At 35.7% G+C, this 25612-nt stretch overlaps 1 protein-coding gene across 1 annotated transcript in view; it reads right to left on the bottom strand.

Annotated features, from left to right (window-relative positions):
• The window catches only part of LOC145677021 (transmembrane protein 26-like), a 72506-nt gene that overhangs the window by 28758 nt on the left and 18136 nt on the right, over positions 1–25612 (bottom strand). The window contains exons 2-5 of the mRNA XM_081747727.1: positions 12636–12786; positions 10230–10941; positions 4089–4255; positions 3250–3446 (exon numbers count right to left, since the gene is read on the bottom strand). Of these exons, the coding sequence (XP_081603853.1) occupies positions 3250–3446; positions 4089–4255; positions 10230–10941; positions 12636–12786 (1227 nt within the window). The remainder of the gene's footprint in view (positions 1–3249; positions 3447–4088; positions 4256–10229; positions 10942–12635; positions 12787–25612) is intronic.

The raw sequence follows: 25612 nt of genomic DNA, 5'->3' as shown, positions 1-25612 counted from the left end.
GATGTAGATTCAGAGCAGTTGTTGAAAGATCAGAAATTGTTTGATAGTACAAAACTAGATGTTGGTACAGAGGTTAAACCTGAGATTAGAGAACAATTGATTGATTTATGCTATAGGTATGCCGACGTGTTTGCTTGGTCAGAGGATTCTATAGGGAGAATTAAGAATTATGAGCATGTAATAGAATTAAAAACACAGGTTCCTTTCTATAGAAGACAGTATCCCATTCCTGCGGCCCTTAGACCACAAATTAGAGAACAAATCAATCTTCTTTTAGACCAAAAAGTTATTGAATATAGTGAAAGCCCATATAACTCGCCCGTGCTGTTTGTAAAGAAGAAAAATGGAGATTTACGTCTATGTTTGGACTCGCGTCTCCTTAATTCTCACGCAGTGTTACAATCCGTTTCTTTACCACCAATACATGACATTTTATCTACTATAGGAGGAAGACTGTACTATTGTTCGTTAGATATCAAGAATGCATTTCATTGTGTTCCTTTGGCAGAACAATCTAGACCTTATACAGCTTTTAATTTGCCTCAAATCGGGTCATTTCGTTATCGTTCAATTCCCCAAGGTTTCTTAAATTCTCCAGCAATATTTAGTAGAATTATGTCTATGTGTTTAGCGAACGTTTATCCTGAACATGTGATGTGTTATATGGATGATGTCCTGATTTCAAGCAATTCTCAGGAACAGATGATTGAGATTTTAGAAAAAGTGTTTCAAAGATTACGTAATGTAGGTCTGAAGCTTTCTGTTGAGAAATGTAAGTTTATCCACGATAAAGTAATAGCGTTAGGACATGAATTATCCAGGTTTGGTTACAAAATTTCGGACAAGATCATTAATTCAATCAAAACATTTCAGATACCTACATCAACTAAAAAATTAAAATCATTTTTGGGACTTACGAATTATGTTAGGAAATTCGTCAAGGACTATGCAGAAATAGTGGACCCTCTTCAAAAACTGACGAGAAAAAATGTGAAATTTCATTGGACAGACGAACACCAGAGAAGTTTTGATAGATTAAAATCGGAATTGATGAAGACACCCATATTGAAGCCGTACGATGCGAAGAAACCTCTAGCTTTCGATACTATTTAAATTCATGTTCATTTCTCATCGTTATGGTCCGGATCATTGTAATGGAGGTGCGAGGTGTGGTTGAGAAGGGGTGACGTAAAAATTATCTAAAACTACTAAATAAAAGTGTCTAATCGATAGTTTTCATGGTCACTGAGATGAATAGTGACACTTCTGATGCCGTTTAAGTGCATAATCGTTTTTCATCGATATAAAGGTGAAGAATAGGGTCGGGAAATGATTATTTTTATTGAAGTGCGTATATTAAGGATGGAAGGGGTTCAAGTATTTTCTGTAAATTTATTTGCCCGTGCGAAGAAAGGGGATTAATGATCTTTATGCATAAAATTTTTATCTTTTCGTTTTGATACATTGCAGAGATAGGCATGGGTCTCTCTATTGATATACAGGGCGAACACAAAACAGTCTCCTGGGTTGGCAAATGTATAACTTTAATACCAAAACTACTATTCTCCTCAAACTTTCAAAGTTGCTACATAAACACATAAAGTTTCTGTTGGTGTTGATTGGAATTACAAATAAGCGATCTGCGCGCCACATAGCACCGAGACGATAATCCAGCTCCAACCACATGTTCTAAAGCGTATTTGCTGTAAAAAGGATTATGGCTGCACTAATGCATTCCTGAAGAACTTATAGACCTGATATGTGAACCTTCACTACCTACAACCCTGAATAATCTTCAGGAATGCATCAGTGTTGCTATAAACTCCATTTTGTCGGTTACGCTTCAGAAGACGCAGTTCAAGCAGGATTATCAACTCGATGTTTCACAGTAACAGGTGGCGATCGCGTGTTTGTAATTCAACCAAAACCTTTGAGTTTATGTAACTGCTATAAAAGTTTGAGCAGAATCGTACTTTTGGTGTTAAAGCTGTACCCTTTCCAAACCAGAAACTATTATTTTTCTTTCTTTCTTTCTTTCTTTCTTTCTTTCTTTTTTGTGCCACCCTATATATCAAAATGTATAGAGTTACATGAATAAACAATCGAATGAAATAATATCAACAAGTGAGTAACAAAAAGTGTTTAATTAATATTTGATCGTGTATAGCCCGTAACGTTTACCCCTTCATTCCCCACGTTGGCTGATATATAAAAACACGTATGTCCTACTTTTGATTCCTTTATTCACTGCAGGACTTTCAAGCAAATCCGCATTGTGCGTTGCTAGTTGTGGTCTAGCTCAGCGTTTTCCAACCGGTGTGCCGCGAATGGACCGCTGGTGTGCCGCGAGGAAATCGAAAAAAAAAATATATTAATTCTATAGCAACCAAATTGCAAGACATAGGAAAATATGTATGTTTTTGTATTTCACATTACTATGAATTTCTACCATGGAAAAAATTATTGTAATTGTAATATATTATTCTACATCTATTACTGTGTAGCAGACAGTATTTCGGCTCGTACATATTTCCACGGTTAGCTGCTATGTTACGCTTAAATTGAGAGTCATACTAACAGCGAGAAATGGAAGCACTTGTACGGTACGCGTCAAATGAACGTTCGTAGAACACTCATTCGCACGTGAATGACAGAACAACACTGTTCAACAGCTGTGTTTTGACTTCGACGCATCGCAATCTGTGTGATTGCAATAATATGCACCGGTTTTGGTTAAAATAGCAAAGTTAAAAGTACAAGTCATTTGTTTGTTCGTTCGTTATTTACTGATCTTCGTTCTTAGTGAACGGTTGGATACAGTTTTCGAAAAAGAAAGCGTAATTTTAAAAATCTGAGTCCTATATTTCATTGCAATTGTTTTCTATTTTAAAATTATAATAAAAAATAAGCATAATGAATTAGCATAGGGGAAAACAGTGTTCGAGCTTTCATCTCTGTGAGAAGGATATCAGTAATTACAGAAAAAAAATTACCATATTTTACATTTGCAAATAATAATAATATCTATAAGTGTGCCGCGAGAATTTAACTTACATCCGTAGTGTGCCGCAAGTTGAAAAAGGTAGGAAAACGCTGGTCTAGCTAAAAGGTGTCGTATTGCCTTATGATCGCAGTTTAGGAGAATGTCACAAATTTGATATGAAAAAAAAAATAGAATTTATGATGAGAAAGTATAATCATGTATGACGATAGTTGAAAACATTATTGTCCGCTAGTGAAATGTCTTACCCTTTAGCTCTTCGTAAAGCTTCAAGCTCAGCCAATGTGAGATCAGGATCATCGAACAGTGGATGCGTGGAGAGTGTATCCGTATAACGATCTAAATGATCTAAACTAGGGCTTCTAGAAGCTTCAGACAGCGCCTCTTCTGGGGAGAGTTCGGCTAAATCATGAAGATTACTCGTTGACAAAGATTTCCGACGGCCCTGTAAATACAAAACTATTATTATTATTATTATTATTATTATTATTATTATTATTATTATTAGTAGTAGTAGTAGTAGTAGTAGTAGTAGTAGTAGTAGTAGTAGTAGGAGGAGGAGGAGGAGGATTAAGAGATTGCGATTTTGGTTAAGAATTTTAGAAATGATCCAAAAAATGGATCAAAAGATTGCGATCTTGGCCCATAATTAGTTCTTGGATCAGGGCCCACAAAATTTTTGAACGGACCCTAAATCAAGTCTTCGTATTTTCTGCAGGATAAGCACATCATACTGAGTTAAGTGATAATTTGGATTTGGCTACACTATATGTAGTTCTCCAGTTATAAAGGGTACATTTTTTTTTGATTGAAATATATTGGATCTTTTGATCGAAAAATTAAATTTAAACAATTGATGATCTGGCAACAAGAACAAAAAGGAATAATATTCGAAACAAACAACTTGTTATTGAAAGAAAGTTTCTTTATGAATGAAAAATATTAAACTACGAATCTTTATCAAAAATTACCTTCCAGGAAAATTTCCAAACCTTTGTGACAAGTTTAGGCTATTAAATGCTAGTGAATGGTATCGCATGATGATATAACATAAAAATAAGCATATTTTAAACTAATGAATACTTACCTTATGGGATCTAAAAGGACTTTCACTTTCTATGGGCAGAAGACAGCCAGTACTGTGAACAGGACTCGAACAAACAGAGTTGTCATCTGGAATCAAAGTCACTCCCGACTTCACTCCACTTCGTCCTTTTTCTCGTTCTGATTTTCGATTGGCAGGTTTTGCAGGGCCTAGAGATGAAAATAAAAGATAAACAATGTTTTCGCTAAAATAAAAGAGGAAATATAGAGAAAAGCATTGGGGAGAAATATTTATCATTACTGCATATTGATTTAAAAAAAAATATTGTCCCTACATGTATCAAAGAATTTAAAGTGAAGTACGCACAGTTTTGCCAGTTGTATTACTGTAGACCTATATGAATGTGAAAGTTAGCCGCTGATGTGTACAGATTGAAGCAGGCCGATAGCCAGCCCAAAAATGTAGGAGCGGTCCGGTAGAAGTTAGAGGGGCCCGACTCAACCACATTATAGTTCATCACCATATTATAGTTTATTTGCAAGCCTACCGTGAAAATTTTAGGGGGACCAGTGAAAATTTTTTTGGGGGGCGGCCCAATCTAGCCTTCCGTGGATACGGGCCTGGATTGAAGAACAAATATATTGAAGACCTTCGAAAAGGGAAGTTTTAATAAAAATACGAGGCACATCCAGAAAGTATGTTCCGATTTATAACAAAATACTTTGGATAGTGTAATAATTACCTGTACCTTGGGCAGAAAGTGCTCATACATATGCACTATACTTCATAGAATGTTAATTTAATAATAACAGAAGAAGAATGTTTTTAAGATATGTAAAGTTATTATTATGGGATAGTTGTTGCTATGTAAATGTTTTTGGATACCTAGTCAGCAAGTTTGTGTGCTTGACAGTTTGAAGGAAAATATATTATAAAGTATATCAGCTAATAAACCATTTTAGCAACGTTCATCGACGTTATCATTCTAATAGAAAAGGTGAGAATAATGCTATATAATTATTAAAGATAATTTTTACATGCAAACAAATACTACCACTCAATATTTGTATATCTTACTTAGACGAACCAGGTTGACGACTACCCTTGGTGAGTCGTTATAAAAATTTTGGTGCCGGAACCCGGGATTTTTCATAAATTCTTACCCCGAAGTAAAGTAAGGGTGAATTTACTTTTACAATTAAGTTAATGAATACAAATTTGACCATACTGAGAAGTGGTAGAATAATTGTAAGGAAAATGGACACTGAAATAATGGAGAATGAATCCACTAATAGTGACAACGGTGAACCTAGTGTAACATCAGGATTGACATCGGAAGACCGAATCTTGCTAGTCTTACAGCGGCAATTGATGCAGATGTCTACCGAGTTAAAGCAGACGATGAAGCATCACTCTGAAGAATCCAACAAGCAATATGAAGAATTGAAGCAGACGTCTACCGAGTTAAAGCAGACGATAGAACAGAGCTCCGAAAAATCCAACAAGCAATACGAAGAATTAAGTAGACGAATAGAACAGAAGTCTGATGAATCTAACAAGCAATACGAAGAATTGAAGCAGACGATAGAACAGAAGATGGAACAGAAGTCGGATGAAACGAAACAATTAATTATCCAGACGATGAGCGATATCACCTCGCAGTTCGAGGAAAAGTTAAAAGGAATATCGGAGGAATGCCAGGATAATCACAACCACCTGAGCCAAGAAATCAGCGATATAAAAAAGGATTTAGAAGTAACCGAATCTTCTGTTCAACAACAAAAGATCCAGGTCATCAATAATTCTAACAATATACGTGCAAATACGCAATTGATAGCTACGTTACAAGAAGAAATTAGAATGCTACAGGTTAAGGACAACACATACCGTAATAACATGTGTAGTGATCGCATGGAGTTTCCCCACTCACCAGAGATGAACTCGCCTTCGCCGGCGTCCGATGAGGATATTATATTGGAAGAAATACATCCGAAGAGTACAGATGGGCGAAACATAGATGGTGTAACGACACATCACGTCATGAATAGGAACTGTCACCCAATGGGTACATGGAATGATAAAAGGAAGGTAAAATTAAGTGTTAAGATGAGTGAAATACGAGCTATGAGCAAATTCAGTGGTAAGTGTAACGAGAATGCTACTTCTTTCTTAGAAAAATTCCAGGACGAGTGCAATATTATGTGTATAGATAGATCACAATATATGAAATTAATCCCTCATGTACTACTCCCACCTTGTTCATTATGGTTTAAAGCAGTACGTGATCACATCAGTACATATGAGGATATCAAAGCGGCACTAATCGCCAATTATGAAAATGACTTTTTGCTTGCGAATAGAGATGCCACCATTAGAAATCAACACTTCAATCCTCGATTGCATAAATCTGTTGTAGAGTTTGTTGTAAATACATACAACGAATTAAAGGTCGTTAATCCATTGCAATCGGAATCGAGAATGATAGCATCGATTCGAAATTTGCTTCCATTTAAATTACAACAGATTTTATTTTCCACACAGTGTATGAGTTTCAACCATTTATTAGTGCTTGTCCAATGCTATGAAACTCAATACCATGCTATGAATCAACAAGCAGGAATGGGTAAAAATAAGAATAATTCAGATCATTTTGTGCCTGTTCGGAATTTGAATATCCGAAGTGTGAACAATACGGAACATAACCTAAGCCGAGTAAATTCTAGCAGTCAAAACGAGCAAAATAGACAAAGTTATGTAGGGAATCCGCCTAACCTAATTAATCGTAGCAATCCATATGTTAGACCATATAATCAAAGTAGGTTTAAAAATAGACCGAATGTATGGCGAAATTCTAGGAATACAGCAAACTACGCGGATAGACATAATTGGAGATCAAGAGATGGCACTTCACATCCGGATCCAGGTATTGAAGTAATTCCTGTACAGAACAATAATACGGGACATAATAATGATTGTGCAGTACAATGTACTTTATTAAATTCATATGCAAGTATGAATGTAACCTGATTACCGTTAATGAAATTAAGTTAAATTCATATCAGTTATAGATTTTCATGAACATTTATTTTATTTTTATTCAATTTAATTCTCTTTAATTATCATTAATCAATGATAATTCTCAAATGTTTTTAATATATGTAAGAATTATAATTCGATTCATAAATGATTAAAAGCAAAGGTTATTTATATTAGATTGATTTGTGTAAAAAAAACTTAACTGTCAAAGATTATGTTAAGAAGAAGATCTATTCTATAAAACTAAATATTCGACAACTATCTTGAATGAGATTCTTCTATGTTGTGATGCCTTATTAATCTAATGTTTATTTTAAAATATCACCTAAAATGATTATCATATAATGCGCCCTGACTATTTGTAACTCATGTTTGTCCCTTACGATTTTTGAATTCGCACCCTTCAACGATTAAATAAATGAGCGACGATATTTTTAATAAGAAAATATAATAATAATATAATGAATGTAATTAAAAATAAGTATTGATGAAGTGTAATATTTGTTATAAATATATATATATATATATATATGAAATGTAATGAAGATATATATGAGGTGCGATCAAAATGTGATGGACATATGCAATGTAAGAACAGTATTGTAAACGGACCAGTGGTTCTTGAACATAAAAGCCAAACTCGCTTATGACTTTTATATTCAGTCCATTTGTCGGGCGACATTTTTATATAACAAAATACTTTGGATAGTGTAATAATTACCTGTACCTTGGGCAGAAAGTGCTCATACATATGCACTATACTTCATAGAATGTTAATTTAATAATAACAGAAGAAGAATGTTTTTAAGATATGTAAAGTTATTATTATGGGATAGTTGTTGCTATGTAAATGTTTTTGGATACCTAGTCAGCAAGTTTGTGTGCTTGACAGTTTGAAGGAAAATATATTATAAAGTATATCAGCTAATAAACCATTTTAGCAACGTTCATCGACGTTACCATTCTAATAGAAAAGGTGAGAATAATGCTATATAATTATTAAAGATAATTTTTACATGCAAACAAATACTACCACTCAATATTTGTATATCTTACTTAGACGAACCAGGTTGACGACTACCCTTGGTGAGTCGTTATAGATTGACTGTAAAATGAAAGATCAATATAAGAAGAAAATAATTTTATTACTATGGAGTTAGTGATATACACACCCTAGTTTTCAGCATATTCACCGCCCTTTTCGAGGTATTTTTCTTAAAGTGACACCAGCTTTTGAATGACTGTGTCAAAGAGATCTGCCACCAAGAACTGGAACCATGATGCCACAAGCGTCTGAAGCTTAGTTGCGCTGCCGAAACGTTGTAGGACCACAAATAGCTTCAGGTGGAAGTTGCTGAATGCAAGGACGGGGCTTTGGGAGAATGGTCAAAAATAACTAAACCAGTCGTGGTCAGCCACTATGGTGTTCGTCGTGCAGATTGATGCAGCCTGGTGTGCATTTTCTCCACCATATTCTGACCATACCTTATTCATGACATCCGATCCATACGTTCACACAACTATACCAGTGAATTTTTGACGCCGAGAACTTCTTTAGCGTGAGGAAACCTGATTACCGCGCAAAGCTCACACTCAGAGGGAGAGATGTGCGCAGCCGCAGACATGCTTTGCCGTACCACAGTTCTATCTCCACAAACTCCATACTACTGCATTCGCGCCAGATTATGGCTTCGTTTTCCTCTTTCATTCCTCCACAAGCGAGTCTCAATCTGTCCGTACGGGCCATCTTGTGGCACTTTCGGAACCTACTTTCTAGGTGCGCCTCATACTTGACCTCAAAAGAACTTGAACATGAAGAAATTTGAAATAGCTACAGATAACTGAATATTATACTGAAAATATATTTGACATGTCTAATATGTTCGCGACATGACGCTCACATGGGCAATACGCACGGAATGCATAGAGCTATATATGTATATATATAAAATCATACCTTCGTTATGGCACGTGGAAAAGCAAAAACACAGCATTAAATTCCTGGGAAAATTTTAGATGAGAACAAGATATAACAACATATGGTTTCCATTTATGAAAATAAAAGCGAATTCAAAAAGGCAGAATTCAAGATGGCAGCCATCGACATCACATGTCCTGAAAGTTTTCCCCACTTATTCTACTAACCTATAGTGGCTCAATGTTCCGTTAAGTGGGTCCAGTAATTTCTTCCACACGAAATTTGCAATTTCTGCACTTCTTTCCATTGATTTTTGTTTGATTACATAATATAACGTTATATTAGGTTAGGTTGGGCTACGTTACGTTACGTTACGTTACGTTAGTTTTGGACCCCCCTTAACGGAACATGGACCCTATAGTGTTACTTTTGAAATTCTTTTAAAAGGCGTGCAATCTTTTAAATGAAATTTTTCAGTTTAACGTGAATGATGGTAAGTCAAGTGAATGATGATAGAATGTACTGGTGAAATAATAATGTGGAAGAAACGTGAGCAGCCCGAGAAAACCCATAAACACGATGCTGTCCACCATAAATTTATTTGTCCGGGGATTGAACTAGGTACCCCATACACCAGAGATAAGTGCTCTACCACGGAGCACCGTGTCCCCTTATATATAATATATGATGGCTGGGTACTGTATGGGTAAAATTCATCTCCCCTGAAAAAAAAAACAACTTAAGTTTCCATACTAAAGTTTATTCAAGGAACGTTCTGTACCTCATGTAAACAAATACACGTGCTGATTGTTTTATTTTATTGGTTAGAGAGCCTTAGAACACCCATGCGGCAGAAGAAAATAGTCCTTAATTATAAGGCTCATTACCAGAATTCCTTAGAATTAGACAACAGAAACAACACTTTATCTAAGAACTAAATTGAATTAATGCAATAAAAGAGAATACGCATGCATTGAAAGTGGTTTTGACCCAACTTTAGCGCGAATCACAATTAACAATATGCTCACATGCGGGGAATAAGTAAACCATCGGCAGGGTACAAGCACGTGCTTCTCGAAAGAAGCGCTGACCGATAGCCAATCATCCGATGACTGGCGGAATAATACCATTCTGCAATGTTTACATCAGGATCAGAAGGTTCGTTGAATGAACTTTAGTTTAAGTTCACTGAAATTATGCAACAAATGTCTTACTGGAGCTATGCTTACCTTTCTTGCTTGAAGATTTCACAGCACGACTCCCGGGGTTCGCATTTTTATCATTTGGGTAAATTCCTGGTGCTCTGGTGATCATTGCAATACTTTCTACCTTCTCAGAGAGCTCTTTCTTCAGTTCTTTTCGTTTCTCCATTTGCACAACATACAACCGATAAAACTGAAGCATTATAACCAACGTGTTTTTACACGTAAAGAACACATTCATGTAGTTTATAATTTTATAGTAACAAATTAGGAGCAAACGAAATGTGAAAAATGGCGCGTCTTGCAGAATAATGTTGATTAGGATTCCCCAAACGTCTATGGAACAACAAATTTCCCGCGCATGTTTAATCGTCTTCCTCCTTTTCTTCTTTTTCTTCTTCGAAATGATGTCAGAAGAAATGCGAGATTTCCGTGATTTGGTTGCTGTAAGTACAAACGTGAATTGTAGTAAACTCCAGGACCAGATAGATAATGTCAATAAACACAGGATTCGATTTAACGCAATCTTTTCATCTTTAAACGAGTCAAAAAATTCGATGATATCAGCTGCTGTGCCGATGTAAACCAAAAGTAATTGCGATAACTGATCTCGTGTGAGTTCTCCTTTAGGAAGCATCCAGCGCCCAATGATCAGAATCAGCATTAAAAACTGTTCAATTAAAGTCGTTGAGATATGTTCAAACTCTTCAACACTCATGTGAGAAGTTAGATTTTGAATCTGAAATTAAGAAAATAAATATATACATATTAGTAATACTAGTGTTATTGACATGCAAAACGAAGATAAATAAGAAAGAAAAAACAAAGTGATATAGTGGAGAAGAGCAGGACTGAAAGGAGCAAACGTATGGCTAGACGGAGAGAAAATCGAAGACGTTAAGACGTTTCCCTCTTTACGAAGTCCAATATCCTTCGACGGAAGAAGTGAAAAAGACGTAAGATCCAGAATAGGCTAAACAAGCATTCAATAGGAAAAGAGGACTACTAACATCAAGAAATGTGTCGTTGGACGTTCGAAAACGATTTATTAAGATCTTGGTATGGAGTGTAGCGCTTTACGGATCAGAGACGTGGACGTTGAGAAAAGCTGAAACCTGGAATCTCAAGCTGAAATCTGGAGAAGCTGAAATCTCAAGCTGGAAGCATTTGAAATGTATTCTTGGCGCAGAATGGAAAAGGAATGAAGACATACTAAAGGAAGCTAATGAAGGACGACAGATCATGAAGATAATGGGAAGAAGAAGAAACAGCATGCTTGATTACCTTAGTCGGCACTCCGATTGGATCATCGTGTTGATAGAAGGAAAAGCAGGAAGAGGAAGACCAAGGGTAGAATATTTAGATGAAGTTAGGAAGAAAAGGCCTTATCAAAGTATAAAACAACTCTTCCAAGGAAGAGAGAGGTTTTAAAAGTTGCATGTTCCTCACCAACCTATGCTTGAGGTGAACAAGAAGAAGTGTTATTGACCTAAACAGAAAACTAAGAAAAAAGTCACATAAATATATTGTTGCTTTGAGACCCAGCAATACTTGACATAGTACGAGGTTATTTCAAATAGCTTTCCGCCTGATACTGAAATATAGGGTCACTCGTAATAAATCGTTCATAGGATATAGTAGCATTTATAAATGTCAGATCGGAAGCGCATACGTCTCACAGAAATAACCGTTAAATCATGTTCGCTCGTGGAGCTCAAATCACTTAATTATTCCTCACCAACTTTTGTACGGTCATAATGACCACGGATGGAAGGAGCATGCAATTATCAGATTCAGAAACTGACAACCGCGAAAAAAATGAATAATTAATTACCTACTCACAACGACCTTCCATTGTGTTCAAATCTCTGAATAAATCCTGACAGAATTTCGTTCCATCACAGTGATCGCTTATGAAAAGGACATAGGATTATGAAATTCAGAATCACACGCGCACCCATGAGGAATAATCACCGAAAAACATTCCCTGACGTAGAGTTTAAACTACTCTATCAATCGAGAAAGCTACACAGTGATCATATTAAGATAGTTAATGTGTTACGCTCCGGATTAAGGCATTCAAGTAACAAAGATAATAAGAAGAGTCTAGGTATCTATAAGATAAAATTAAAAAGGAATTAGTTTCATCTGTAAAGTTTGGGGTGTGTAATCTCAGCAAAACGCAAGGCAAGAGAGAGTGATCATAGCACCTAATTAATATATATATATGTTTGTGACAATAATAACGAGCAGAAAATAACATAATCTGTATTCTACTTGATTATAAGAAATGATGTAATGTTTATTTTGTTTTAAGCAATTCTTTGTGATCCGTTTCACGACAAATAACACAAAAGATTTTTAACATATTTTGTATTTTCTAATATAGTGTCACTCATTTACATGTTTATTGCGTGGGATCATTATACTTACAACTCCCCCAGGAAGATTTGGTAAATTATGGCTGGCATCTGTGGCGTTAGATCCTTGATTGTGTGCAATTCTGGCTTCTAATTTGTCCAATTCAATTAACCATATTGCGGGAACCACACTTGTCAAATAGAAAAACACACTCGGACAAAACCTACAAGAAAAACACTTAATAATAAAAGGATAAGTTAATTGAATTACTTAGGAAGTAGTATATTATCTCTCAACTCTAACTTACAATTAGACTCATTCTAATTTTCATGCAATAAGACTAAAGAGACAGTTACTCATAAGAGCTAAATATTTGTGTCAAATAAATAGTTTATATCACTTGAAGATATGTACCCTTCTGTAAATATTCGATTCAAATGATAGATTCATAAACTATTCTCTTTTTCTATCACTTGAAGCTGTATACTGTGCTGTAAATATTCAAGCGATATATTTAAATCAGTATTTGTATCAGTATTTTAATTTTTTTCTTCTTTTCAAAATTTATATGGATAGGACTATCGTTTACTGTATTGTATCATAGTATATTTCACGGTTTTTTTTTTTTTTTATACACGTTTAAGCGTGAAACAGTACATCACAGCACATATTATTCCGAACACGAGGAACCGTAGAGCTGGCGATCTCTAATTCTTACGACTTCCACCGACGCATTACGTGTTTACTGGCTTATGTTTTTGCCTATTTTGGACCCACCTTTACTTCAAAGCATACCTGAGAGTTTTGTTGGAAGCATTCTGGGAATTAGGGTTGTATGGAACCCCTTGTGCACATGTCGCACATTGCAGAAACATCCATATTTGTATGGTGTATGTATGACTTCGTTGACGCTGATATGGATTTGAAGTCTACAGTTTCTCGTGTTCGAAATACCGCGTGTTGAAATGTAGCTTTTCTGTGGTTTTGGATTATTATTATTATTATTATATTATTTTGATGTGAAAAATCACCTTTCACAGTTTGTTTGTGTAGATCATTAACACCTGTATATATGCCTTTAATTAAAAGGTACATACAGAATGTTAATATCTTCGTATTTATTGCAATATGTCTTTAGTTATGTGTTTTCTTTTCACTCTCCAACATTCCACTTTCAGCCTGAGAACCAACTAATATTTCCATGACCAACCTTCTACTACGCCACTGGCCATAGAGAAGGCATTACCTTCTACGGCCCGGCCATCTCTAATGGGAATGAACGTTATTGGGAAAAACAATAATTACGTGTTTGAAGGCACACTGTGAGGATTTCTGAATTTCAGCGAAATTTAAAAGTATTAAGTCAGACAAAATAAAAAGAAAACCTTAAGTTTAAAATTTGGTACAGATACGTTGAATGGCCCCTGGGTGAGTAAACACATTTCCTTTGTGACGAACGGACGGTCGGACGAACAGACATTGAAAACTCACTTTTTCAGTATGTAGAGATCAAGAAATGTGTAAATCCACGGAAATCTCAAATTCAATTTTTTTAAAGACATGATGTTTTTTTCTCCCATATTGTCGCTCAAAAGTAAAAAAAAAAAAAAAAAAAAAAAAAAAAAAAAAAGCTCCAGTATTATGTTTGTGAATTGAAATTTAAGTAATAACATAACATATCACTATAAATCAAGAAATTATGTAATGCTTTTGAAAATGCTCATCATAGTGTGCTTCTAATTTTCTAATGTTTTCTCTAGTTTCCTCAACATTTAGATTTCATTATTTATGCTGTTTTAACAAATACTGATTCACCTAGGTACAGGGTTAAAAGTGAGGAGGAACGCGGGGCGACGCCGTCCCCTCACCTCGAAAAAAATATGTACGACGTCTCCCTAGTTCTAAAAAAAAGGGGGGGCAAAGATAGACAGGGGGATTGACGTGGTGTCATGCCGCTACGTACAGTCCCCGCACGTTTTCAGATTCACTTTTACCCCTGCCTAGGTATAATTGTACGCATTGTATCAGTTCAATGGATATACCGTGGTAGAAATATTCTATTCAAATGGTATATTCATAATCATGTACCTTCTATCATTTGAAGAAATATACCTAGGGCCGGCTCTACCATTTTTGTACTGTATATAAACACGTGCATGTGTATGGGGCGGCTAAATCTGCCATAACTTTATTACTTAAAACAAATATTTCTTGTTGGAAGTAGACTTCATGATGATGGCAGTTAGATTAACTAAGCTGACCTTCTATTTGAATACTACACTTATAAATAATGTTTAGGTCGCATTAGTTTAAGGTCTCATGGACAGTGCTAAAGCAAACGGTGAAACAAATCCCAGCATAAGTTGCTTGAAGAACTCAATTTTCGAACAGTAGCGAACACCTGTTCCATTTAGTTATCAGTTTTGATATGAAAACTACTCTTGTCTTTGTCACAAACAAGTTCCTTATCATTAAATGTGGGAACAAGTTTTTCTAATTATTTTTTTTAGCAGATGTAGAAGGAAAATCAAGAAATCAAGATGAAAGAGTTAGTTGCACTGGAATTGCAAACTGATATATTGAGATTGAAGCTCGATATTGAATCCTATAAAAAGGATTACTATGTTTTCTCTGCAGGTGTATTTGCTTTGTCTTTCACTAACATAACCGTTTATAATTTAAAGAAAAGAACAGAGACAACGAGATTATATTTGTAGTGTTTTGGCCTTTCTGAGTGCGAGTGCTGTTTTCCTTCCCTTTGTTGTTTATGATAGGGTAGCATACTTAAAATCGTAGCTTTTAAGATTTGTTCTTTCTGTAGAAATGGGGAGGGGGCGGCAAATGATGCCATTACATGGGGCGCCAAATTGCCTAGGGGCGGCCCTGATAGTGAGTATACCATGCTGTAACTATTCGATTCAAATTATAATTCATCACCATATGCCTTCTGTAACTAGAAGTGAAATTATTATTTTCTTTTTGTTTTATGTCCCTCACTACTGTTCTTAGGGTAAAGAAGGCGGATGATTAATTAAAGTGAGTAATTATAACATAATTGGTGGAATGAAAGTGTGGGTCGAAATGAGAGAGCCTCGAGAAAACTCACAGACATGATGTAAGTACATAACAAACTCGCGTGTCCGGAGATCGAACGATGGACTCTTCGTACCAGACGTGAGCGTCCTACCACTGATCACTAGTAAGTTACCAGGAGATGAATAAAGTGACACTATTGCAGGAAGTCTGCAACTTTATTACAGTCTTTAATATGGAATTAACATTATTTCATATCTAATTAACGAGTGGTATGGGCAAACACAGGAAACAACTAGATTTAATTACGATCTGGGTATTGTTGATGAAGGCATTATGAAGTGAATCATAATGCAACTTATTAAACCGATTCTAAGCGATTCAGTAGTTACTAAGCTGATTACTTGGCACTCCCTTTCGTAAACGTTGCATACTTTTTGGCCCCCTCATCCCCATTACATGGACAAAATGGAGGTTGCTGAAGCCAAATTGTAAATAATGATCATTACAAGCGGTGATTAATTCATAATTTCACAATTTTGTTTCTATCAGTAGCTTGTAACCCTTTATTCGCTCTTACGGGGCCGCGGTAGCTCAGTAGTAGAGCGTTCACCTCCGGTACTTGGGGTTCCTGGTTTGATCCCAGTTCGCGCCGTGTGGACTTTGTGGTGGACAAACACCGTGCTCGTGGGTTTTCTCGGCGTTCTCCCTTTTCCTCCCACTCTTCATTCCACCATTTCATTCATTTGTCATCATCACGGACTCCTTTAGCCTAACCGGCATAAACGTGGGACGTAAAACTTAAAGATTTCATTTCATTTTCCTTTATTCGCCTCTTCACGTCCCTCAGGTTGAGAACCACTGCTATACACTATGCATAGTAGTATTTCTAAATTTTTCATAGTTTAATAACAATAATGGATATTCAAACATTTGAGCTCTTAATTTCGAAGTATTCCAGGTTCTTTTCTTTCTTTCTTTCTTTCTTTCTTTCTTTCTTTCTTTTTAATACTCCTGTGTTTTCCCTTGCCTTCTGGCCATTTCAACTGTGATGGTTTCGTACCCTGAGCAAATGGAAGTTTAGTTTACGTGTTTTTTTTTTTTTCAGTAAATTTACAAAGTTACGGTGATTTTCTTATTTTCATTCAGTTCGGGAACAACCTTGATTCCGAGAAGTTGTCCTTGTCAGTTAACTAACGACATGTCTTTTTTTTTGGGGGGGGAGGGGATTAGAAATACTTATTATCAGGAAAATCCTTCATTTGAATGGCCCTAATAAACATTCATCTCTATGACCTATATCTTTTTAATGTAATAATGGAAGCTGAGACATGACTCACCTAAAAGAAAACATGATTTGCTTCTGTAATCGATTTTACTCGTGTCACCCCCTACCATTTCCTTTATTCTCAGAATATTTGGCTTCTGCGACTTGGGCGCCGCCATGAATCCTTTTGTGAAACCAACCAACTGAGCTGAAATGATGTAAGAAAGAAAGAAAGAAAAAAAAATCGTAGCACCTTCTCTAATGGGGTCCTAATTCTCCGCGACCCAATGATAGCTCTCATCACTTCCGGTTGGAGGAGCTCCTTGTTTGATATTACACTTCCGGCGACTACACTAGCGCCATCGATTCTTCACTTCCGGAAAATGTCCTCTTTTAAGTGGATGAAATTTCGGGGGGTAAAAAGATGTGTCAATGGATCAAAACTTGACGCTTATAAAGTTAGAGAAAAAGGTTTGAATTGGGTCAGGAGAATACAAGTGTGAATTTAGATTTTTAAAACTGAGATGTGTTTACCTACTTCGCGTATTAAGAGCAAACATGGTTTTGAACAGAATTACAAGAAAAAGAACTTTTAACACGAAGTTTTTTTTTTTTTTTTAACAAGTATGACTTTACCCTATACGGAAAGATCGTACTTCACTTATTTTAACGAATTTTTATTATAAAGAGTCCACCAGAAAAATGTACACACTCTTTTGCCACTCTGACACTTGTTCTGAAATTTAAGTATGTTGTAGTATGGGTTTTCGCCCAACAGATGTCGATATTGTTTTCTGTTAACATGTTATAGTACAGTTTTTCGCTCAACAGATGTCAGTGCTGTCAACACGGTTAGTGAGATAAGAAAATGGCAGGTGCACGCTTGATATTCAAGCAGCGTAAGTACGTTTTAAAGTTGTTTTATCAGGTTTGGGAATGCCATCGAAGTGCAGCGTCAGTGGAGAGGGGAGTTTGGTACTGAACCACAAAACCCGCCTAACAATCAAACGCAGTGTTGACATGTTTGAGACGCATGGAACGGCGGACGGTCGTTGCAGCTATAGCGATCAGTGTATCAGTGGAAACCGATGCACATGTCTCTGTAATTTTCTGGCGAAAGTTCTCGAGCGTCCCAACTGAATACAATTGATAGTGCCGAAAATCCATACTACAACATACTTAAATTTCAGAACAATTATCAATACCAGTATCCCGATACAGAATGAGAAAGAATGTATACATCTTTCTGGTGGACCCTGTACATACACAATGCATTTACTTAATGTTAACAGGCTAATGTTTAACTTTGAATTAAACAGTTTGTTTCATGTATTTCCCTGTAATTCTTGTTTTAACTACGAATTAGTGATTTTTTTTTGGTAGTAAACTTTACTAAACCCAAACCTTAAATTTGGTTACCAATAAACTCTGATTAAGACAGTAAAGGGGATCATACGAAACTTATGTTATCCGTATATGGAGTCTGGATAGATACCGTTAAGGTTACCGTTACCATTGAAGATGATAACGAATTTACTCCATTAACGAATTTGCCCAACATAATTGCTGTTAAAGAAGCTACTGTACATATCCTTGAATTATAGGTAACCAATATCTCTTGGTTACTGTTTAAGTTGCATAGAACCTAGGGAATGTTATAAATTTTTAACCGTATATGGATAGCTACCGTTAAACTCACCGTTATCCGTGAAGATGTTAACGGATTGAATCCATTAACGAACTGGACAGACATAATTGCTCTAGCTGTATATTGTTAGAATAAAACACTATTGTTGGAGTGAATAAATCAAAATAGTGACATCAGAAATTTTCAAATTTAATGCAGTAATTCATACGCAATTAGCATATATTTCATATCTAATTAATGGGTGAACTAGTAATTAGCAGCTTCCGTAATCTTACATGCTTTAATAATTATGGATATTCAAATATTTGTGCTCAATAGTAGAGCGTTCGACTCTGGTCCCTGGTTCGATCCCAGCTCGCGCCAAGTTGATTTTGAGGAGGGCACACACCTTGTGCTTGGGTTTTCTCGGGGTTCTCCCGTTTCTTTACACTTTCTTCATTCCACCATTTCATTCATTTCTCATCATCACTGTATCCTTTGGCCTAGTCGGCGTAATTGTGGGACGTAAAACCTAAAGATTTAATTTAATTTCATTCAAATATTTGAATTCTCTAAGTCGAAACATTGTAGGAGAAGCGTTTTTGTTGTTGTTTGTTTGTTTGTTTCTTACACTCTTCTATCCCTGCCATTTCGACTGTTATGATTTCACAATTTCGCACCATTGTCCGTGGACCACTGTTAAAAACTATAGGGTGGCCCAAAAGTACATATACAATCAACTCATTGCTTTTTATATCATTTCTCATTATTATCCATCAGGTAGAGTTTGTTTCTTTATTATTTGTTCTTAATGTCTTTTTTACTTATATCTTAAGCTCGGAACAGCCGAAACACATAAACATATAAGCTAGAATGTTATACTTGATCAGTGCAAGGGTGTATTCCTACTTTTGGGCCACCCTATATGTTAGTTCTTCGATCTCAGAGAGGAATATGCCTCAATTCAATAGTAACTCTACTGGTTTAGTGCCCTTGTCTATTTCTGTTAGGTAACTGGAACAAAATACTCAGCCTAAGCACCTAAAAACAAAGAAGAAAGTTTTGAAATGTACAGCCACTGCTAATGCGAGTTCAAAGAGTAAGAATAAAAGACAGAAGGAAAGAGATGTGTGGATTGTGATCCGCCTTCCTTGTTTGTGTTTGCCCATCACCGGGTGTTGTTGTCCCCACTTCTTTTGATGGATGTGCGAACGAAGAACTGATATAGATGACCCTTGTATGAGATGGTCATCCAGAGATCAATAGACAAGACTCGTGGAACAACGAACATTTCACCTTTTGGTACAACCTTTACGTAAGAAAGGAGATTGCGTCATGACTTATAAATCTTCAAGTCAAGATCATGTGTGCGCACAATTTGACCTTTTAATTATTAAGGATAATATTTACATTACAACTTTGCGAGGAATTAGATCTGTCGAGAAAACAAATTACATTACAATATACCATTTTTATTTGTAACTAGATGTACAGTAAATTAACAATGGTAAAGTGGATTTTTAAATACATACGTATTTTTCTATTATCTTCTTTTTCCCAGTTGTAATTGGCGTTTTATAAAATGACAATCAACCCAAGGGGCATTCAGTGTCATGTAGTGTGTCATTTGAACCGGTTAGCAGATTTTTCTATGTTTAAAGTCTATTCTTTTACCACTTCATACAATAAATCAACATTTCAATAAAAATTTTATCCGGGGAGCGGGGTTAGGAAGGTCAGTCATGGAGGTCAGAATTTTGAAATTGTCTAAAAATACTGCTTTTAATTGGGGAGGCGTATCGCTAGAATTCTGGGGAGCGCGCCAAACACTATAAAGAAGAGATAAATACCCAATGCATTAGTGTTATATGTTTCTATTTATTAGTAAAGTATTTCACCAGCAAATCAGCGTGATTTAGTTACATATATGGCTTCGATGATAGTTATTTAAAAGTATGACGGAACATACAATAGTTCAAAGTAATAATATCAAGAATTGTATCCTTCCTGCACGTACTACTAACAACTGTTGCATCACAGATGTGAAGAACAAACAGGTCAGTTTTGGAGTTGAAATAGAACAATTAGATAGGGTGTAATATTATCTGCAAGAAAATGGAAGCATTTTGAGCGAGATTATTATACTTAGAAGTATAGTATCTTTACTCAAAACATTTCCAACCACCTAGGTTTATAAATAATAATAATTTATAGAAATAGTGGAGAGGAATCTAGTCTTCACTGCACGTGCCATCAACAGCTAAGGTTTACTTTACTTCCTAATACAAGTTACTACAAACAATAAAAGGGGCCAGTTTTGAGGGTGAGAAGAACCCGTGCGGGTAGGATTGCAAAGAACTCGCATTTCAAGAAAGTGGAAATGTTTTGAGTGAGTCTACTATAATTGGAGATATAGTGACTTCACTCATATAACTTTTACATCTTTCCCACCCCTGACCGAGTATCCTCACAGAGAACCGTACCCAGAACTGCTTGATCAAAAGGCGAGAACGTTAGCGACTACCCCAGTAAATAAATAGGATTGGAAAGAAAGTGGAAATGTCTTGTATGAATGTATTATAATTACGTCTCTTTTCATTTATTTGTTACTCCTTCGCCTAAGATTCCAGGTAGATCCATAACTCATACCTATCGATACACATAACACTTTCAATGGTATTCTCCTGCCTTCCATTATTATTTACTCAATTTTCTGAGCCAAGGCGGCATCATCAGTCAAAGATGGTCTTCCAGAGTTAGATTCGTCCGCGGTGGTCATATGTCTAATTTGGAATTGTTGTTCTCACTTGGATACCATCTCATAGGATGGGCTTTCATCCCCATATATTTTTTTTTTAACCTCTTCGTGGATCTGTTTTGCTAATTTTCTCTGAAGGTGGAGGAACTTAATGACGCTCCGTACCTCAAGCTTGTCAATCATCGCACTTTCAGTGATTTACTTGGGGAAAAAGAAGAAGAAAGAAAGATTTGTTCTAACTAGTCCAGACTTTGCATGGTTAACATACAAGGACCTACCTATAAAATACATGTCTGAGAGGATCTGTAGTTCGTCACCTTCTAGGTGATTGAACGAAATTTTTGATAGCGCCTCGTATAAATAAGTTTTAAATGAAATTTTTGCTCTCCTCTGCAAATATCACGTGACACTGAGCACGCAAGATGGAAAACATGTGTTGGTCATATTCAGTAACACAGAAGTTCTCATTAACTCTCGGAAATTCGCATATCATACTTTTGGATAGTTTCTAGTACCATTTCCAGAAGGGATGTGAAATATTCCACGAGATTCTCTTCTCAAATAATCATATTATTTTTTTATTATTAAATCTTCAGTTAATTGTTTCTGTTCCCCCAAGCAGATTGTTCAATCATATGATTTACGGAAATTTCAAAGTAAATCGTTCACAGTGTATGGTCTATTACAGGGTTTCTCAACCTGGGAGTCGCGACCCCTAGGAGGCTCGTGAGAGGGTTTCAGGGAGTCGCGAAGTTAAGCAGAAGAGATAAATATAATTAGAATATAATACCGGAAAAATTTTTAAATAGATATTATTTTGAATTTTGTTCTGATAAGTATATTTTATTTGTATACATACTGTTAAGAACAACAAAACATGGGTTAACTAAACATTTTCAACAGGTGTAAAGTTGTTTAAAAATCAATTTAAATGACAGAGGTACGATATGAAACTAATAAGAACTGCATGCATATTGAAATTAAATTAAAATTGAAAGCTATAATGAGATACCTGAGCGTGATATGATTTCACTAGTGCGGCAATGTCTGGTTCAATTTTCGTGATACCCGTTATCAAGTCATTTAAAATACTGAATAACTTTTTTTTACCAACTGTCCAAGTTTTTTTTTAACCAAAATTAGAAATCACTTTATATTTTTTATCATATGACCCAAAATTAAGGGAGTAATGAAGTTTTAGAATTTTCAAGTGGCCTCCATTTTGAGATAGTATAAGGGATCGGATTCGATATTTGTGTTATGAATGAACTGACCAAATTTTGTTTTAATCCATTCACTTTTAGGGAGGTTACTGCATCTACTATATACAAGAAAAGTATTCTACTATTGTAGAAATAGATGGATATCTTGAGATCTCCGCAATAGGTATATTAAAAATCCCTCACAAGGTTATTACAAACCAGAAATTATAAGGGGATCGCTGGCAAGAGAATGTGATAAAATGGGGGTCGTGATAGGAATTAGGTTGAGAACCACTGGTCTATTATTTGCAACAAAGTTAACCAGGACTTGACAGTGTTTGCAACCTAGAATTAGACAAAACAAAATGTTTGATGTGATGCACTTACACCTTCCTTCTCAAATCAAATACTATCTTCCATGAATAGTTATAATCACTATCATTAGGGAAGATACTACGACGTTCAAATAAGTTATTCATTGTTTCGGATGAAAATATAACACAATTTTAGACAGAAGACCTAATTAGTTGAAATATCTCTGTTTCCTGAAAAAAAAATATTTATGACGCTCTGAATGTCGTGGTACCCCTCTCGGGCATCCCTAAGTCTAATTGTTCTTGCTATTAGGATCAAGCAGTGGGACTTTATATAAAGTTGGTCCATCCGCTACTCTACAGGATTGCTTAGACCAGTAAAGCAAACTGGAGCACACCTGATTAGGATATATTTTGTAAATTAGACAACGAGAAGGGAATTTTGACCGCCCGACTTTCGGAACTCGACATACCTGGATATAAAGTGACCAAGAAAGCAAACTGGACTACAGTTGTTTTATATATTAGACCACGAGCAACGTGAATCTGAAGAAATTTTGACGTTCCGACTTCTGAAACTCGAGGTAGTAGAACATTGAAGTGAGCAGGAAAGCAAACTCGACCACAGCAGAATTTTAAATATTTTGTAAATTAGAAGGCCAACAACATGAATCTGAAATAACTTTCATGTTCCGTCTTTCGCAACTTGAGATATTCCAAATTAAGGGTCTTCACTACAGCGAAATTAAACTACCGCTAATTTTAGAGTTTTTCTGTAATATCTTCAAAACAAATAAAAATATTCGAAAAGTAGAAACGTAGTGAACTAGACAAAACGATTTTGCATGTGATACCTTTACCACAACTCATCTATCTGCTTTTGATTTGTAACTGTAGATATATTTAGCATTTTTTGCGGGTTCTGCAAACAGTGTCATACTAAAAGCATATAGGTGAATTCTGGTAAAGGTATCACATGCAAAACCGTATTGTCTAGTTCACTACGTTTCTGCTTTCCGAATATATATATATATATTACAGAAAAACTCTAAAATTAGCGGTAGTTTAATTTCGCTGTAGTGAAGACCCTTAAAAGTGAGCTGGGAAGCCGCGTGGACCACACCTGATTTTGACATATATATATATATATATATATATATATATATATATATATATATATATACGCAAATCCAAGGGGAGGACTATAAGGGCTATAGCCCTCCTTGACGCTCAGGTATACACTGGATAAAGCGGCAAACTATGGTTTAGCTCCTCCCTTGATCATATGCTGGATCCGTGGTTGTATATATATATATATAATTTATTTATTTAACATAATTTCTTATGGAGTTGTGTGTGAAACGTAATAAGTAACGTATTTATATCAAAAATAATATAATATAGACCTAATACATTGCAAATCCAGCATACGAAAACATTGTGGCAATTAATAATTTTGTACCATAGATGGCAGACTCTGCCATAATGGCAGTCTCTCTTTGATAAATTCAGTTTGCAGTTCACTGTGGATGTCGTTTGTAATTACTTTTAGCGAAATTTTTGTATTAATGGTGGTTTTTACTGTACGTAAATATTTTTGTATGTTTTATTCATTTTGTAATAGTTAATGTTTAAAACGCATAAGTTTTATTACTTTTATAATTTACATATACGACCTGAAACGACTAAAAAGTCAAAAAATGAATGAGTGATTGTATTTTTTTAAAATACATGTAATACTATTTACTGTACGTTACGTAGTATCTTTTTATTCTGTTCAGTTGTATTAAGTTATATACAACGTCTCAAGAGCTTTATTTGACGCCCGCGGTATCATTAAGGTGTGTCATTTCCACAGAGAAAGGATGTAGTATAAGAGATTTCAGCTGCTCTTCCCGCTGTTACGTGAGTGGAGGCTGTGGTGCCGCCACTTAATACTGTAATCCTATTGGTCCACAATTGGCAGATTCAGCAATCAGATTTAGTCATTTAGTTTTGATCCACATGAGTGGAGAATGGCCAAAGGATTTTCTTGATGTTATAGTGATTGCATTGCCAAAGAAAAAGAACGCAAAGACGTGCAGCGATCACAGAACCATTAGCCTGATTTCCCACACTGGAAAGATTATTGCACGCATACTGAACAGGCAGCTGGGAAGTAAGATAGATGAGAGGTTAGAAGAAGATCAATTGGATTCCGGAAAGAAAAAGGCGCCAAAGATGCTATTTGATTGATGATAATTATATCAGAAAGAATTCTTGATGTAAAGGAAGAGTTGTGTTTGTGTTTCATCGACTGGCGAAAAGCTTTCGACCAGGTCAATTGGACGAAACTTCTGAAAATACTTAAAGAAACCGGAGTCAACTGAAGAGATCGAAGACTCATTCAAAACCTGTACATAGGACAACGAATGAAGTTGCGCTTGAATGAAAGAGAAACCAATAGTGTGGAGATTGGAATAGAAGTCAGACAAGAATATAGTTTGTCGCCCCAATTATTCAATATTTACAGTGAATGTTTAATGAAGGAAGCAGTAATGGGAATTGGAGATTTCAAGATTGGAGGGCAGATCATTAACAAGATCAGGCACGCAGGTGATGATACGGTTATAATAGGTAAAACCGAAAGAGGACTACAGGATATGATTGACACCGGAAAACTATATGGAATGGAAATCCCGTGGAAACACACCCTTACGAATCGGAGTAGAACAAAGAGAACTTGAAGAGGTCGATAATTTCAAGTATCTGGAAAGTATTTTGACGAAAGATGATTACTGCACCAAAGAAATCAGGTCAAGAATTGCCATAGTCAAAGAAGTATTCAACAAGAAAAGATCACTCTTAA

This window comes from Thermobia domestica, unplaced genomic scaffold, assembly GCF_964235325.1.
Source record: "Thermobia domestica unplaced genomic scaffold, izTheDome1.hap1.1 HAP1_SCAFFOLD_534, whole genome shotgun sequence".
NCBI lineage: Eukaryota > Metazoa > Arthropoda > Insecta > Zygentoma > Lepismatidae > Thermobia > Thermobia domestica.
Note: the sequence above shows the minus strand (reverse complement) of the source record. Positions and strands in the feature narration are given on the sequence as shown.